The 15,504-nt window shown below is 39.4% G+C and overlaps 1 protein-coding gene across 3 annotated transcripts in view; it reads right to left on the bottom strand.

Moving 5' to 3' along the window:
- The window catches only part of Gcfc2 (GC-rich sequence DNA-binding factor 2), a 37,079-nt gene extending 22,116 nt beyond the window's left edge, over nucleotides 1-14,963 (bottom strand). Inside the window, exons 1-7 of one of the 3 annotated variants that reach the window (XM_042699734.1) lie at nucleotides 14,644-14,960; nucleotides 12,965-13,090; nucleotides 9,584-9,808; nucleotides 7,899-7,996; nucleotides 3,626-3,735; nucleotides 3,150-3,336; nucleotides 529-652 (exon numbers count right to left, since the gene is read on the bottom strand). In XM_042699734.1, the coding sequence (XP_042555668.1) occupies nucleotides 529-652; nucleotides 3,150-3,336; nucleotides 3,626-3,735; nucleotides 7,899-7,996; nucleotides 9,584-9,808; nucleotides 12,965-13,090; nucleotides 14,644-14,920 (1,147 nt within the window). In that variant the 5' untranslated portion in view covers nucleotides 14,921-14,960. Of the gene's footprint in view, nucleotides 1-528; nucleotides 653-3,149; nucleotides 3,337-3,625; nucleotides 3,736-7,898; nucleotides 7,997-9,583; nucleotides 9,809-12,964; nucleotides 13,091-14,643 lie in introns of all 3 variants that reach the window. The other 2 variants (XM_042699735.1, XM_042699736.1) reach the window with 2 other exon arrangements.
- Between the last annotated feature and the right edge of the window lie 541 nt (nucleotides 14,964-15,504).

A 15,504-nucleotide genomic window follows, 5' to 3' on the forward strand; every position in this document is an offset into this window, starting at 1 on the left:
CATTTTGAAAGTCACTATGCTAGTTTTTCTCAGATACTTAGTTATGTCTTATACCTTTTACTATCCAATAGCACTTGGTTAAAAGAAGGCATTACTGAAATCACAAAACCTGTGCTAGAACTTGAAGGAAGCATACAAATCTTATAAAATGAGATCTAACATATGTGTTTCTATTGAAAGCCACCAGAACCAATCTGTGGAAGAACCTCTGAAACACCACATTACGTTTCTGACCAAGTCTGTAGATTTATGAATACTCATATCCAAAATAATAGCCACAAAATATTTTGTCTCAAATACTTAGTGATTAGGAGTTACAATATTTAATTTTTAGCCTTGGACTTGACTGAAGGTATTTTGAAAGGTCTACCTTTAAAGGTTTGGGGTTTGGAAGAGGGGCTAGATGAAAGGTTAGTGTGAACATACACAAAAATCATTTTTATATATAGGAATAAAAATATTTTTATTCTCCAGATGATAATTTAGCTAAATGAATAGTAAGTTGTATTGAACAAAAAAATCACTAACGTGATAACTGTTGTAAATACGTTGATTCATGTTTTAATTCATCTTGCCTGCGTTTCATTAAGGTCATGGCTTGTTTTAAAAGAAGTGCATGCATGGATGATTCTATTTCCTGGATGCTGATAATCTGAAATACACATATAAGTCACACTTTGAAGATCATGGATAATATTAAATAGTATAAAAAGGAATTATTTATAAACAAATTATATCTTCAATAACCATTTCCAATACTACACATTTCAATTACAAAATACTTGTGAGCAACACATTTGTATTTTCAAAATTAAACAACAGAATATCAACTGTGATAAATATAACTATCAGATGATGACACCAAATGTGATGGAGCCAGAAACATGAACATGAGTGACAGGTAAGAGCAAGTCTTAAGACATAGGACAAGAGGAAGAAATGAGAGGGCAGGCATTCCACACAGGCCAAGGGGGCAGAGAGCAGGAGGGACACAAGAAGAGGTCAAGTCTGATAAACTGACAAAAGGTTTAAGGGAGGAAGCTCAGTGTTAGTGTGCTTGAGCAAGCACCAGGATTCAATTCTTAGCACTAGATGAGGGGTGATGTAGAATGGGAGAGACGGAACCAATGACAACACAAACAGTAAGTAAGTGAAATGAAACAACTACATCTTGGGCAACAATTGCTCCCACTTCAATGATGGGGGATGATGAGGGGCATCAACAGCCACTATTATGGATAGATACATCATTATCCAAACATGATCTTATGTTATCTAAGAAGATTCTAACTAGAATTCTTCAAGGGTGAATGAAGAAAAAGTTACAATGTAACTGTAACACTGTCTTAGAGAGGAAGTACCAAATGTTATTAGGATGCAGCCTATTCCAAATAAGATAAATCATATAAACTATAAAAAAAAATTAGTCTTCATCAAGAAAGCAAAGAAAAAAAGAAAAATCCCTCCTGAGAATCTAAGTGATAACAAGGCAAAGGTGGCAAGTAATTCATAGGAAGAAAAACTACATAAAGGTAATAAAGGGTTTGTTTGAGATCAGCCATTTTTTAAAAATTAATAGATTGTCATAATTTTTGTAGGGTACAATTTGGAAGTATATTTTGTGAGCCCTAAAATATTTATAAATAATTCATTTTATTGGATTTCATTTTCTTTGAATTTTTCTTAACATGAAATTTTGACACAAAAAGTTATAAATAAAAAAAAGTGGGTTGGGGAATAATACTGGTATTTGAACTTAGGGTCTCATGCTTTCCATTTAAGCAACATCTTTAGACCTTTATGCTCTGCTTTTTTTTTTTTGCCAGTCCTGGGGCTTGAACTCAGGGCCTGGGCACTAACTCTGACCTTATTTTGCTCAAGGCTAGCACTCTACCACCTGAGCCACAGTGCTACTTCTGGCTTTTTCTGTTTATGTGGTGCTGAGGAATCAAACCCAGGCCTTCATGCATGCTAGGCAAGCGCTTTACCACTGAGCCACATTCCCAGCCCCATGCTCTGCTTATTTTTGAGATAGAGCCTTGCTCTTTATTTTTTTTTTTTTTTTTGCCAGGCCAGCTTCAACAGCAATCCTATTTTATGCTTCCTGTCAAAACTGAGGTGATAGGTACATGCCACTGTACCCAGCTACTTTTGAGATGTGAGTCTCATGACTTTTTCGTAGGCTGGCCTTAACTATGATCCTTGTAAATTCAGCCTCACAGATAGGATTACAGGCATGAGGCACCAGCACCTGGCTTAAAAACAAAATTTTATACACTGTTAAGTATGGCAGCATAATAATTACAAAAAGTTATGCCCAACATTAAGGGAATGCTTGATCTCATATGTTAAAAATGTATAGAGCTGGATGCTGGTGTGTTGTGCCTATAATCCTTACTATTCAGAAACCTGAGACCTGAGGATCATGGTCCAAAGCCAGCCTATGCAGCAAACCCAATAGATTCTTATCTCCAATTAATCAGCAAAAAGCCAGAAGTAGAGATGTGGCTCAAGTGGTAAAGAACCAGCCATGAGTGAAAAAGCCAAATGAGAGCTTGAAGCCCTGAGTTTAGTGCAAGAATGTGCATGCGTGACCCTTCCCCCCCAAAAAATAGACAAAAAAAACCCCAAAAACACAGAAACAAGAAAAAAAATACAATCTTTTTAGCTGGGCGCCAGTGGCTCTCATGTATAATCCTAGCTATCCAGAAGGCTGAAATCTGGAGGATCTTGGTTTGAAGTCAGGTAGAAAAGTCTGTGAAATTCTGTCTCTAGCAAAAAGTCAATCTTGAGGCATGGTGCATATGGCAGAACACCAGTCATGAACAAGTAAGAAAGCTGAACAAGGAGAGTGAGAAGAGTGAGAGGCCCTGAGTTCAAGCCCCAGTACTAGGACAACAACAAAATAGAAAACAGGCTGAGGCTAGATGTGGTGATACAAACCTATAATCTCATCACTTGGGAGGTGGAGAGGGGAACTGTGAGCTACAAGTCAAACTGGACTACATAGTGAGATCCCCTCTCCACCCAGAAAAGTATGTGGACAAATACTACAGAAAGATTAATGAAAGATTTACTCCTTTCTTTTTTGAACTGGGTAGTAAAGGAGTGTCTTTCCAAAAAGAAAACAGTATAAATATTTAATCTACCTTTTCATTAAGACAGTCAATCACATTTTCCACATAAACTTTCATGCTTTTGTAGAACTTGTAGTTTTGAGACTGATTTGAGGAGTTCTCTAGGTTCAGGATGGTACTTTTTGAGCTCTTGACACCTTCTACATATTTTTCATATTCTCTCTGGTGTGAGCGATGAGTATCCTGCAGTAATGTCAATCTAGATAAATAAAATAAACATTGCCCATTTTTTATAATTTTTCTTTAAAAGCAGAATTTTATGATGACTGCTTTTTAACTATGTTTTGTGTGTGTGTGTGTGTGTGTGTGTGTGTGTGTGTGTAGGTGTGTAGTAAAGCTTAAAAACACAGAAATTATTTAGGTTGGCATGGTAATGTAAGAAATGCTATTTTTCTATAAATCTGCTTAATATTAATACTAGTTAAAAGGAACACAGCACTTTTTGATATTAAATGTTGAGGACAAATTTCAAAGTCTGCAGGACTCACCTAGTATTCAGCTGCTTCTTTATCATTTCTAAGGTCACAGATGGAAATGACAGAGAGGTATCAAACTTCTTTAGCATTCGAGATTCTCTTTTATCGGAAAGGTCTCTTCCCTAAAACCAACAGTAAAATTATTTTCTCATAAAAACAGATTTTTCCAAATTTTAATTTAAACTTTTGTAGTTTTTAAATTTAATTTTAAGAAAATTACCAAATATTTTTATTAAAACTTAAAATTATTATTTTTAATAATTTGTCAAAAAAGAGCTAGCTCAAAAATTAGATGCTTTTGTAATTCTGATGATCAAAATAAAATGTTTAAAAAATATTCAGTTTCAAATTTTAGAAAGTAAGAGGCAAATTTTAAGAATGTGACTTCTCAAACCAGTGCCAGTGGTTTTTATACCTATAAGTCTAGTGACTTGGGAGCCTGAGATTGGGAGGATCATAGTTGGAGACCAGCCTCACTCAGAAGAGCTTGCTCAATGGAGACCTGGGCATAATAGCTGACACGTACTTGTTGATTTATCTGATGTGAAGACAAAGAAATGTAGATTGTACCCAGAAAAACAACAGGACTAGAGGTATCCGCAGAGGTAAAAATCCTGCCTAGCAATTGTAAGGCCTTGAGTTCAAGTCCCATTACCATCAAAACTAACTAAATTTATTTGATTGTTTTTCTTTAATCATTTTTTAATTTAAGAATGTGATTCTTCACAAAGTATAGTTCCTAAAGTTTCCACAGCTCATTTTGTTTCTAAAGCACTCTCAGAATATCATGGCATTTTTGAAGGCACACCAGTGAATAAAGGCACTGTTATTTGGGTTTTTGGGTACTTTCAGAGGAATGTATTCCTGAGTAACACATGGCATAGTTCACTTAGTAGGCTGAGTCCTCTGGCTAGACAAGCTCATACACATGGACCATGTACTGAACCAACTCATTAATTTCACTATCTTTTATGTTCCAAAATTACTATCACAGGCTGACCTTTGTCTTTTAGTTTAAATAACATGAAGATCTTACAACATGTTTTTTTGCTTAAAAGAACAGGTAATATCTCAGAACATCCTTATCAAAAGATTCAATTTTAAAAAACCTTATATTTGCATAATTTTATGCTGCTTGTATTTTGAAAGATATCATTGTAAGTTTGAGCCTTCAGTCATTAACAGTCAGGTATTTATATTATTATCTTTCCCATTTTATTGACGAGAAAACTGAGGCTTAGAACAATCAAATCTTTTAATATTGACTAAAAGCTCCCAACAAGACTGGGCACCATTAGATATAAAAATGGATAAAGTTTTGAATCAGCTTGAGTAATTTGGGAGTGGAGTATATGGGATTCTTTAAATACAAGATCATGTCATCTGCAAAGAGGGAGAGTTTTATTTCTTCTTTCCCTATTTGGATCCCCTTTATGTCTGCATCTTGTCTTATTGCTGTAGCTAGGCATTCTAATACTAGATTGAAGAGAAGTGGAGAGAGTGGGCATCCTTGTCTTGTTCCTGAGTTAAAAAGCTAGATCCTTATATATCACCCTGCACCAGAATCAACTCCAAATGGATCAAAGACCTTGAACTCAAAGCAGACACTCTGAAAACATTACAGGATGGAATAGGAGAAACCCTAGGTCTCCTTGGCTCAGGCCGAAATTTTTTGAATAGAGACCTGGAAACACAACAAATCAAAGAAAGGTTGGACAAATGGGATTGCATAGTGCAGAGCTTCTGCAGGGCAAATGACATAGCTAGCAAGATCAATAGAAAGCCCACGGATTGGGAGAAGATCTTTACTAGCCATACAACGGACAAGGGTCTCATATCTAAAATATACTTGGAACTCAAAAAATTAAACCCCCCAACAACAAATCCTCAAAGAAACAACTGCCCAATAAATAAGTGGGCGAAAGACTTAAAGAGAAACTTCTCTGAAGAAGAAAGGATGGCCAATAGACACATGAAGAAATGTTCAACATCCCTAGCCATAAAAGAAATGCAAATCAAAACAACATTGAGATATCACCTCACCCCAGTTAGAACGGCAAAAATCAAGAACTCTAACAACAACAGATGCTGGAGAGGATGTGGACAGAAAGGAACCTTACTTCATTGTTGGTGGGAATGTAAACTTGTTCAACCACTTTGGAAAGCAGTATGGAGGTTCCTCAAAAGACTTCACATAGAACTCCCCTATGACCCAGCAATCCTACTTTTGGGCATTTACCCAAATGTTTACAAACAAGACCACACTAAAGCTACCAGCACAACAATGTTTATTGCAGGATTATTTACCATAGCTAAGATATGGAACCAACCCAGATGCCCCTCAGTAGATGAATGGATCAAGAAGATGTGGTATATATACACAATGGAATTCTATGCCTCCATCAGAAAGAATGACATTGCCCCATTTGTTAGGAAATGGAAAAACTTGGAAAAAATTATATTAAGTGAAGTAAGCCAGGCCCAAAGAAACATAGGTCCCATGATTTCCCTTATTTGCAATATCTAGTATGAGTCAAGCGGAAAAGGTCAGATAATGTGATGTCAGGAAAATGAACCCTTAGATATGTATTTTAATGTTTTTTTCTTTCATGCATGTGTTTCTAACGCATTTATAAGATTATCTCTTTGTTGCGTTTTATGTCCCTCCCTCACTGTATAACCCCTGCTTTCACTATATTTGATGTCAGTATAACTTGTGGAGGAGATGGGGAAAAACCAGTTGTTTAAGGATACAGGTGGACCTGTTGCAACAATGAGAAGTACAAGTTGTCATGTCCAAAACGAGCTTTACAACATTGGTGGGGGGGGGGGGGGGGGGGGATGGAGAAAGATTGGGATTGGGGGGAGGGGGGAGGCTGGGAAGGGATGTGAAGGGTAAACCAAAGGAGGAGGCTGCAATGCTTGGTAAGAAATGTACGCATTATCCTGCCCATGTAATTGTAACCCCTCTGTACAGTATGTTCACAAATAAAACAAAATTAAATTAAAAAAAATGGATAGTTATTCATTTTTGACTTAATGGAGCTTAAAATCCTAGAATGAAAAGTCCATGACTTTTATCTCCAATAGTGATTATGTATATATATATATATATATATATACATATACACATATACACACACACACACACACACATATGTATATAATCCCTCACCTATATATGTATGTGTGTGTGTGTGTGTGTGTGTATATATATATATATATATATATATATATATATATATATATTTATTTATTTATTTATTTATTTATTTTTTTTGGTGAGGGGGTAGGGTTGTGGAATGAACCAAAGCTTTGCATATTGCTATGGAAATATTCTACCAATGAACTACATTCCTGATCCATTTTTGTATGCGCGCGCGCGTGTGTGTGTGTGTGTGTGTGTGTGTGTGTGTGTATATGTTTTATGTGTAATAGATCTTTCCTCTAAAGATACCACTTACATTTTCCATTTCCATTTGTTGATAGTTTTAGTTTAAACCTCACTATTTATTAAACATTACTTTTAAGTATCTGTTCCAGATAGCATAAACTTTAAAGATTTTAAAAAATAGGTTCCTTGAATTGGAAGGAATGTACAAAAGAATAGGAAAAAACAAAACAAAACAACTCTGAAGACAAAATCCATCTATAGGGGATTGGATGGTGGTCCTCCAAGAACTATATGTTCCTATGTCTTAACCCCTGGAATGGAAGACTGTGACTTTATTTGGAAAGAGGTCTTTGTGGTTGTATCTAAGGGAAGGATTTTGAGATGAGACCATCTTGGACACTCTGGATGAGCTCAGTAAATATCCTTACAAGAAACACAAAGCAGTGGCTGGGAAGGTGGCTCAGTGGTAGAGTGCTTCCCTTGCATGCATGAGGCGCTGGGTTCGATTCCTCAGCACCACATAAGCAGAAAGAAAAAAGCAAGAAGTAGCGCTGTGGCTCAAGTGGTAGAGCGCTAGCCTTAAGTTGAAGAGCTGAGGGACAGCGCCCAGGCTCAGAGTTCAGGCCCTACAACCGATCACAAAAAGGCATGTGAAGACAGAAGCAGGAAAAGGAGACACACTATCACAACTCAAGTAACACCTGGAGTAAGCAGAAGTGTAAAAGGTAAGGGACGGTTCTCCCACAGGGCCTTCAGAGGATGCACAGCCCTGCTGATACCCAGATGTGATTTCTGGCCTCCACACTCTGAGAAGATAACTATCTGCTGTTTGAGGTCACTATGTTTGTGTTAATTAGTTACTATCATTTGTGTTAGAATAAAAATGATTACCTCTATGATTTTAACTGCTTTCTTCATTTGTTGTTGTTCCCAAATATCTTCTGTTTCATCTTCCTGACTCCCTTCACTTATTTCTTCATTTCTGCTGGCTTTAAATAGAAAAGAAAAAATTCTCACATAAATATTTTTCCATTCCAATTGCAGAAACCAGCATTTTGGGGATTCATTTATTTAATAGAAGTTTAGGAGCAGTTTAGAAATCATTCATTCTTCATATGTTATTTATTCTTCTCTAAGGAGAAGATACCATTATTAACCTCATTTTAAAAATGAGGATACTCACATGCTAGAAAGTTAAATACTTAACTAAGGACTGTATTAAAGCTAGATGCAAGGCAGTGATCTGACTTTGGAACCTGTCACCAATCCAGCCCACCTGAAATACTTCAGTCTACACACAGAAAAAAAAGAAATGTCCGGTGATTTTCCTTACCAAAGGTATCTAATTCCAACTGAGAATTCAAATATCTAAAAATAATTTCTGATTTATAAGGAGCCAAAGTTTCATTCTGAAAAAAAAAATCATTTGAAGTAAAAAAATCTTGGGAGAACAGACATGTCATAAATGAGAAATGTGGACAGCCCTTTGAGCTTTAGCAAATTACTGATGGAGAAAACTTTTTATTATAGTATGGAAGATTTTAATATATGACACCTATAAATCCCTGGAGAGTCTTCTATATTAAAAAGATAGTTTATAAAAGTTGACAGTAATAATTTCCAATGTTTTGAAAATAAGACATCGTAAGCCAGGTGCTGGTGGCTCACGCCTGTAATCCTAGCTACTCAGGAGGTGGCTCACGCCTGTAATCCTAGCTACTCAGGAGGCTGAGATCTGAGGATCACTGTTCAAAGCCAGTCCGGGCAGGAGAGACCGTGAGACTCCCATATCCAATAAACCACCAGAAAACCGGAAGTGGTGCTGTAGCTCAAGTGGTAGAGCACTCGCCTTGAGCTGAAGAGCTGAGGGACAGCGCCCAGGCCCAGAGTTCAAGCCCCACGACCGACAAAAAAAAAAAAAAAAAGACATCATATAAATTTTTTAACCTGTCAAAATCAAGGAGTCAAGGAGGGGATGGCATGGTGACACACACCTGTAATCCCAGTACTCTAGAGATGGAGGCAAGGGGATTGTCATTTCAAGGCCAGCCAGAGCTACAAAGCAAGACCCTGTCTCAAAAATGAATAAATAAAAATGAGGTGAGGGGATAGGTATTATTAAATATTATTACATTTCCTTTGATAATATTTTGATACAAATGTATCTTTTAGAGGCCACAAAATAATGAACCAAATTGAGAGTAAACAAAAACAAATTTCAACACTCAACACAGTTAGGAAATTTTGTCTTAATACACTAATTAAAAAAAAGCCTAAATCGCTGGGTGCTGGTGGCTCACGCCTATAAATCCTAGCTTCTCAGGTGGCTGAGATCTGAGGATAGTGGTCCAAAGCAGCCCAGGCAGGAAAGTCCATGAGACTCTTATCTCCAATAAACCACTAGAAAACTGGAAGTGGCCCTGTGGCTCAAGTGGTACAGCGCTTGTCTTGAGCTGAAGAGCTGAGGGACAGTGCCCAGGCCCAGTGTTCAAGCTCCACGACTGACCAGAAAAAAAAAAAAGAAAAAAAAGCCTAAACCTTCTCATATATTGTTAAATAAAGTAAATGTGTAGTACCTGTTTCTTCAGCCATCCTTTGCCTAAGAGTCTGAGGCTTGGGGGCAAATGGTATTGTCTTCTGGTAGTCATCAGGCTCACTCTCAGAATCCTCTCCACTGTTTCTCTTCACATTACATGCGGTGGAGCCATTGTTTACAGTCAAAGAAATATAGTCATTCTGGGCCCTGGCCAGCTCACGTTTTCTGCGGGCTGCCTGAATAAAAGTTGCATCAGGCATCTTAACTGAAAGAATCAAACAGGAGGACAATGAAAAGCAAGCATCAAAAGAATATATATTTCTCACATTTAAGCAAAGGAATAAAGCACCATGTTCTAGATTGTTTGCTATTTTCATGTATGTACACAGCTGTAATAAATAGCTCAAATGCTGTATCAGTAAAGGAAGAAAACTAATTTGTTAACTCTGAACTTGACAGGTGTGGCTCTTTGCTGAGGGATACTTCTCAGGTGCAGAAGCTCTGAGTGTCAGGGAGCACAGGTGGAGGGGCCTTGGTATGGAGTTCCTTAGCCAGTGAGAACCCCAGAAGACAAGTCTGGCTTACAAAGTAAGAGACCAAACTATTTCACAGTCCTCTGAGTGGGAACCCACACACACAGGGAGAAAGAGACTATAATCAGCACAAATACAAGCCAGATGCAAAGTCATGTGTTAAGTCCCATGAATAAATATAAGAAGTTAAAACGTGTAAAGGAAATAAATTTCCTTTATGTTTAACCAGTAACTAATTGGCAACAAAGTTTAATAAAGCCTTAGTTTTTAATTTATATAGTGTAATCCTTTTTCCAGTTAAAATAAGTTCATGCATGACCCAAGCTAAAATTTATCTTTACACTCAAGAAAAAAAAAAGTTTTTCCAAGAAAAATACCATCTCCAGGCATGGTATTACAGGACTGTAATCCTAGCACTTGGGAGCCTGCAACAGGAGGATGAGATTTTGAGGCCAGCCTGGGCTACACAGTAAGACACTGTCTCAAAAATAAAATAAGCAAAACACTACCATACCTATACGAAAGAAAGACAAAAACTAAACCCAACAACCAACCAAACAAGAAAAATCCCAATAGTAAGCACAACAGCAAGAGAAATTCTTATTCTCTCAAATGCAGCAGACTATATTAGCAATTTTTAAACTCTTATACATTAATACCCAAGCTCCAGTCCTAGAGATACAGATTTAATTGATTTGAGGTAGAGCTAAGTTTGTTTTTATAGCCTCCTGGGAGACTAATGTTTAACATAATACCTGGAGGTTCAAATAGGCCAATGTATAAATATGGAAACAGAAACACATGATTGGAAGTGACTAACATAAAATGACTTAGTCGTGCTTATACAATAAGTCAACAGCAATGACTACATTCTCTCATGAGCTTCTAGTGCTACAAAAAGCCAATCCTCTTAAGCTACAATAAAGTTGTAAAAGTGGGGTTGGAGACATGGCTCAGATGGCAGAGCACTTAGCCAATGTGCAAAAACATCACATACCAAGTTTGAATTCTGGTCTCAGATCAAAAAGAGAAAAGAAAAATGAAATAGAAGTTCAAGGAGGAGAATACTTTTTTGGTTCTGCTTTTCTACATCCAACATCTAGGTGGTTCCTACAGAGCAGATGCTAGGCATCAGATGAATGAATAAAGCCAACATCAGGTTTTTATAAATAACTCATAAATAACTTCCATGTACATCATTCTGACACAAAATCTTCTAAGATTCAGAGGTCTACTAACATCTCCCTTTGGTAACAAGTAGAATTTGCCACATTTCAAGGCAGATATTCCATTTACTTGTTCATTCTCCTCACAGTTCTAGCATCTCATCTGCATACAAAATTAATTCATTCGGGCTGGGAAAGTGGCTCAATGGTAGAGCGCTTGCCTTGCATGCAGGAGACCTTGGGTTCGATTCCTTAGCACCACATAAACAAAAAGAAAACAGCCAGAAGTGGCGGTGTAGCTCAAGTGGTAGAGCGCTAACCTTGAGCTGAAGAGCTGAGGGACAGCGCCCAGGCCCAGAGTTCAGGCCCCACGACCGGACCCCCCCCCCCCAAAAAAAATAATTCATTCCTTCCATAAGCTCTTCAAGTTATCACATTCCTCTACTATTCTGGTTTTGAGACAAGGTCTCATTATGGAGCCCAGGCTGGCCTTGAACACATGATATTCCCGTCTCTGCTTTCCAAGTGCTTGGACCATAGTTTTCCTCATCATACCAGCTCCCTCCAACATTTCTTCTATAGACAAGTACATCAGTGTTTCTCAACAGGGAATTGGTGAGATGGACAATTCTTCATTATGTTAAATTGTCTACACTGTAGAACATTTATTTGCCCTTGTCTCTGGGATACTATATGCCCTCATTCTAAGCATTAAAAACTAGTTTATACATTTCCAAATACTGCCCTCTCCTTGGTAGACAGTGCAGCTGATAATTTATAAGAATTTCCTTATATTGGTTAATCCACCATAATCTATAGTGGTATGGTTTGATAGTCATGTGATTATATAAATTTAACTAAGTTAAAAATACAATTTCTTAGTTGGTCAACAGCTCCTTGTGGCTAGTAGCAACTGTACTGGATTGTGAAGATGTAGTATGTTTCCTTTATAACAGAAAGCTTTACTGTTCAGTACCGTGTCTGAATCACAGAGGCTTTGCTGGTTCACCAGACTCAGTGATAGTGTAGTCTTCAACACTTTCTACTTCTATGCCTTGTAAACTCGGATAAGAAAAACCAAGGTTACAAGGCTACAGGGCTACTAGCTATTTAATAGACTAATAAATAGGTTAATAATTGGTTACTATATTACAAATTCTTTAAAATGTATTTAAGAATTTCTTTTCCTTTATTTATACATTTTTTCTTTTATAAAAGAAAAATCTTATTTCCTTTATAAAGCTATGCATTCTACTCTACTGATCTTCTTAAAGGGGTCTTTTGTTGGATAGAATGAAAAAGGAATCTATAACATAGAGCATGTTATAAACACTGGGGTTGGAGGAAAGGTGAGTCAGACCTTCTCAACTCTGCCACCGTAGCAGAAAATCAGTCTTAGATAATAAGTAAGCAGAAAAACTTTATTTGCAAAAACAGGTAGGGGGTCTGATCTAATTTCTAATCAAGTGGATGACACTGATCCTTCTAAAAAAACACAAATGTCCTTTATTTGCTTTGTCTGATTTAATGCCCATATATTTGACAAATTCTTAACCACTCTTCAGGCATCAGAGTGAATCAGCCAGTACAGGGCTGTGGTTAAGAACAGGCTTTGGAGCAGGATGTCTGGGTTTGAATCTTACTGGTACAGAAAATTTTGCTATGGATTTAACAGTGTTAGAACATATGTATTATACACAAAGACTTCAGTAAAATACCAACCTATTGAACATTCTTTTTCTTCCAGAGAGCTAGAACTGTCAGAAGAAGAACTCTGAGCCTCCTCTTCATCTGAGGAATGATGTACTTCATCCTCTTCATCTGTTGGAAGATCAACCATTCCGGATTCTAACAGGACATTTTGGAAGTACAAGAAGAAAGTATCAAAGACTGGCATCAACAATAACACCTGAGAAACAAATGATATATATTACGGTTTTAGTAGGCTCATAGACGTCTAATTTTTAGTCTTATTGAGACAACTAGATGGCACAATAAATGTACAAAGACTTTCCCTATTTGTATAATCTACCTATCTATTAGGATAGCTCTCAATCAGAAGAGGAACACTGAAGTAGTATCTTAAAAAATAGACATGATTAAGTAGAAGAAAAAAATTGAAGTGTATGAAAAATTGTATGATGTGCTAGGCACAACAAAACAGAATTTTTGAATACTCATAGTTCTATACATTTAGTTCTATTACTAAGAACTGGGAAGATAACTTAAAGGAAATGCAGCAATGGGACTTTCATCCTAATTCCTTCCACCTCTACAATTAAAGTTTTCTAATAGGCCAAATTACAATGGCTAGTGGCAAGAAGTGTACAATGAACACTGTGGTTAAATTTAAGGCAGAAGTCTCTTTTCAGTGTGTGATTTTGGAAGGCCATTTGGTCTGCTAAGCTCAGTAAAGCTACATAACAATATAAAGAAAGAAAATCCACGAAATTTTGGAGGAATAAATTTAATTGACCGATTGTCCAAAAACTATAGTTAATAACAATGCACGGTATAATTGAAGCTGCTGTTAAATGGACTCACTACAAAAACAGATAAGGCACCTTAATTTAGCAATTCCACAATGTGTAGCTATTTCAGATTGTGTTCTACTAACTGTAGGTTTTTATTTATAAGTAAGTACAGAGGAAATCACGAAGAATGTTTTCATGGAACTTAAAACAGGAGAGACAGGGTGTTGGTGGACCACGGCGAGTATTAATATATTAATACTAGCTACTGAAAAGGCTGAGATCAAAGCCAGTCTGGACAGAAAAGTCCCTGAGACTCCTATTATCTCCAATTAACCACCAGAAGGCTGGAAGTGGACCCGTGCGTGGGTCAGGTGATACTGTGCCAATCGTGGGCGAAAAAGAGCCTCGTTTCGGTTAAAACCCAGAGCTGATGAGAAAGAAAAAAGAATTGAAAAGTCTGGACTTCCAAGACGAAGGAAAAAAAAAAAAAAAAAAACTGTCCCTTAGTTAAAATGCTAGCTTGGAGCAGAGACATTTGCTGGAAACTCGTATGCAAGAACCCCAGGTCCTCCACAAGGCTTGGTGCAGAAGCGCAGGTCGGTCCCACGGTTACCGCCTCTGGGGGAGGGGGGGGGTGACACGGTGACATAGTACCGCCTATGTCACCTCGGAGGTCCCTCCTCGGGGACCGCCTGGCGCTCCTCCTTCCACCCGTGTTTACAGGACCGCCGATGACCGTCGCGGAGCCACCGGGAGCCAGGGCGCTTTCCACGGCCCCCCGCACCGCTGCGCCCCGCGGCCTGGCGCGGCCGGCGGGCCTGTCCCGCTCCCGGTCCCCGGCGACCCCGGGAGGCTGAGGGCGGGCGGGCGACGGCCACACGAGCCCGCAGACAAGACCCCGGACCCCGCCCCGGCCGCCCACGTCACCTCGGGCGCCCGCGCCGCCTTCCGCCGGCCGAGCCGCTCCGGGGCCGGCGCGCCGGGAACTCGCCCACACCCGACCGCGGCCCCGAGCACCCCGGGCCCGGCGGGGCCGCGCCGCCGCTTCCGCTCGGCCGGCGGCAGCACCGTCCTCCATCCGGCCCGGGGTCGCCGCCTGACCCTTCGGCACGGCGGCGGGCTCAGTAGACTGGTCGTCGGCTCCCTCGCTGTCGCTGGAGTCGGCTTGGCGCCGTCGGAAGGTGCGAGGCGGCCGGTGAGCCATGGTAGAGGCTGCACGGCAGCCAGCGCGCTTCCCGGCCCTGGGAAGCCAGGCGGCCACGGCGCGCGCGTGCGCGCCTCTCCTCGTGGCCGCGCGCATGCGCGCGCCCCTGCCTCGCGCGCTTGGAACTTCCGTTTTGCCCGACGCGACGCTTGCGTGGTGTGCTTTCCCAGCCTGGTTGGCTGTTGCCTCTGCTTCAGGGAATCGGTCCATGCAAGTTCTTTGCCAGGTTGTGCTTAGGAGTTGAGGCCGCTTCTGAACTCTCTTAGACCTGAGGCAATCTGCAGAGCAGCCTTTCTCATTTTACACTGACCGTATGTCTCATTTTGTTCAAGCCCTATGTCGGAATCAGACATGCTCTGTGCTCTGGGCAGGAACTGTCCTGTGTGGTCTTCTTTCTGGAGCTCCCTCTCTCTGGTCAAGAATGTAAAAGCAGGACTGTGAGCATTGGACATGCGGGAAACATAAACAGGGAATATAGATTTCAGTGATTAGCCCACCCTGGCCACAAGACTTAAAAAGAACCTGGGTAAATGCTTTGGCCCAATAGAGCAAGTAGATTGCTTAGAAAGACAGAGCTAGAACCC

The sequence above is a fragment of the Dipodomys spectabilis genome, unplaced genomic scaffold (assembly GCF_019054845.1).
Source record: "Dipodomys spectabilis isolate Male_0828 unplaced genomic scaffold, ASM1905484v1 ptg000262l, whole genome shotgun sequence".
NCBI lineage: Eukaryota > Metazoa > Chordata > Mammalia > Rodentia > Heteromyidae > Dipodomys > Dipodomys spectabilis.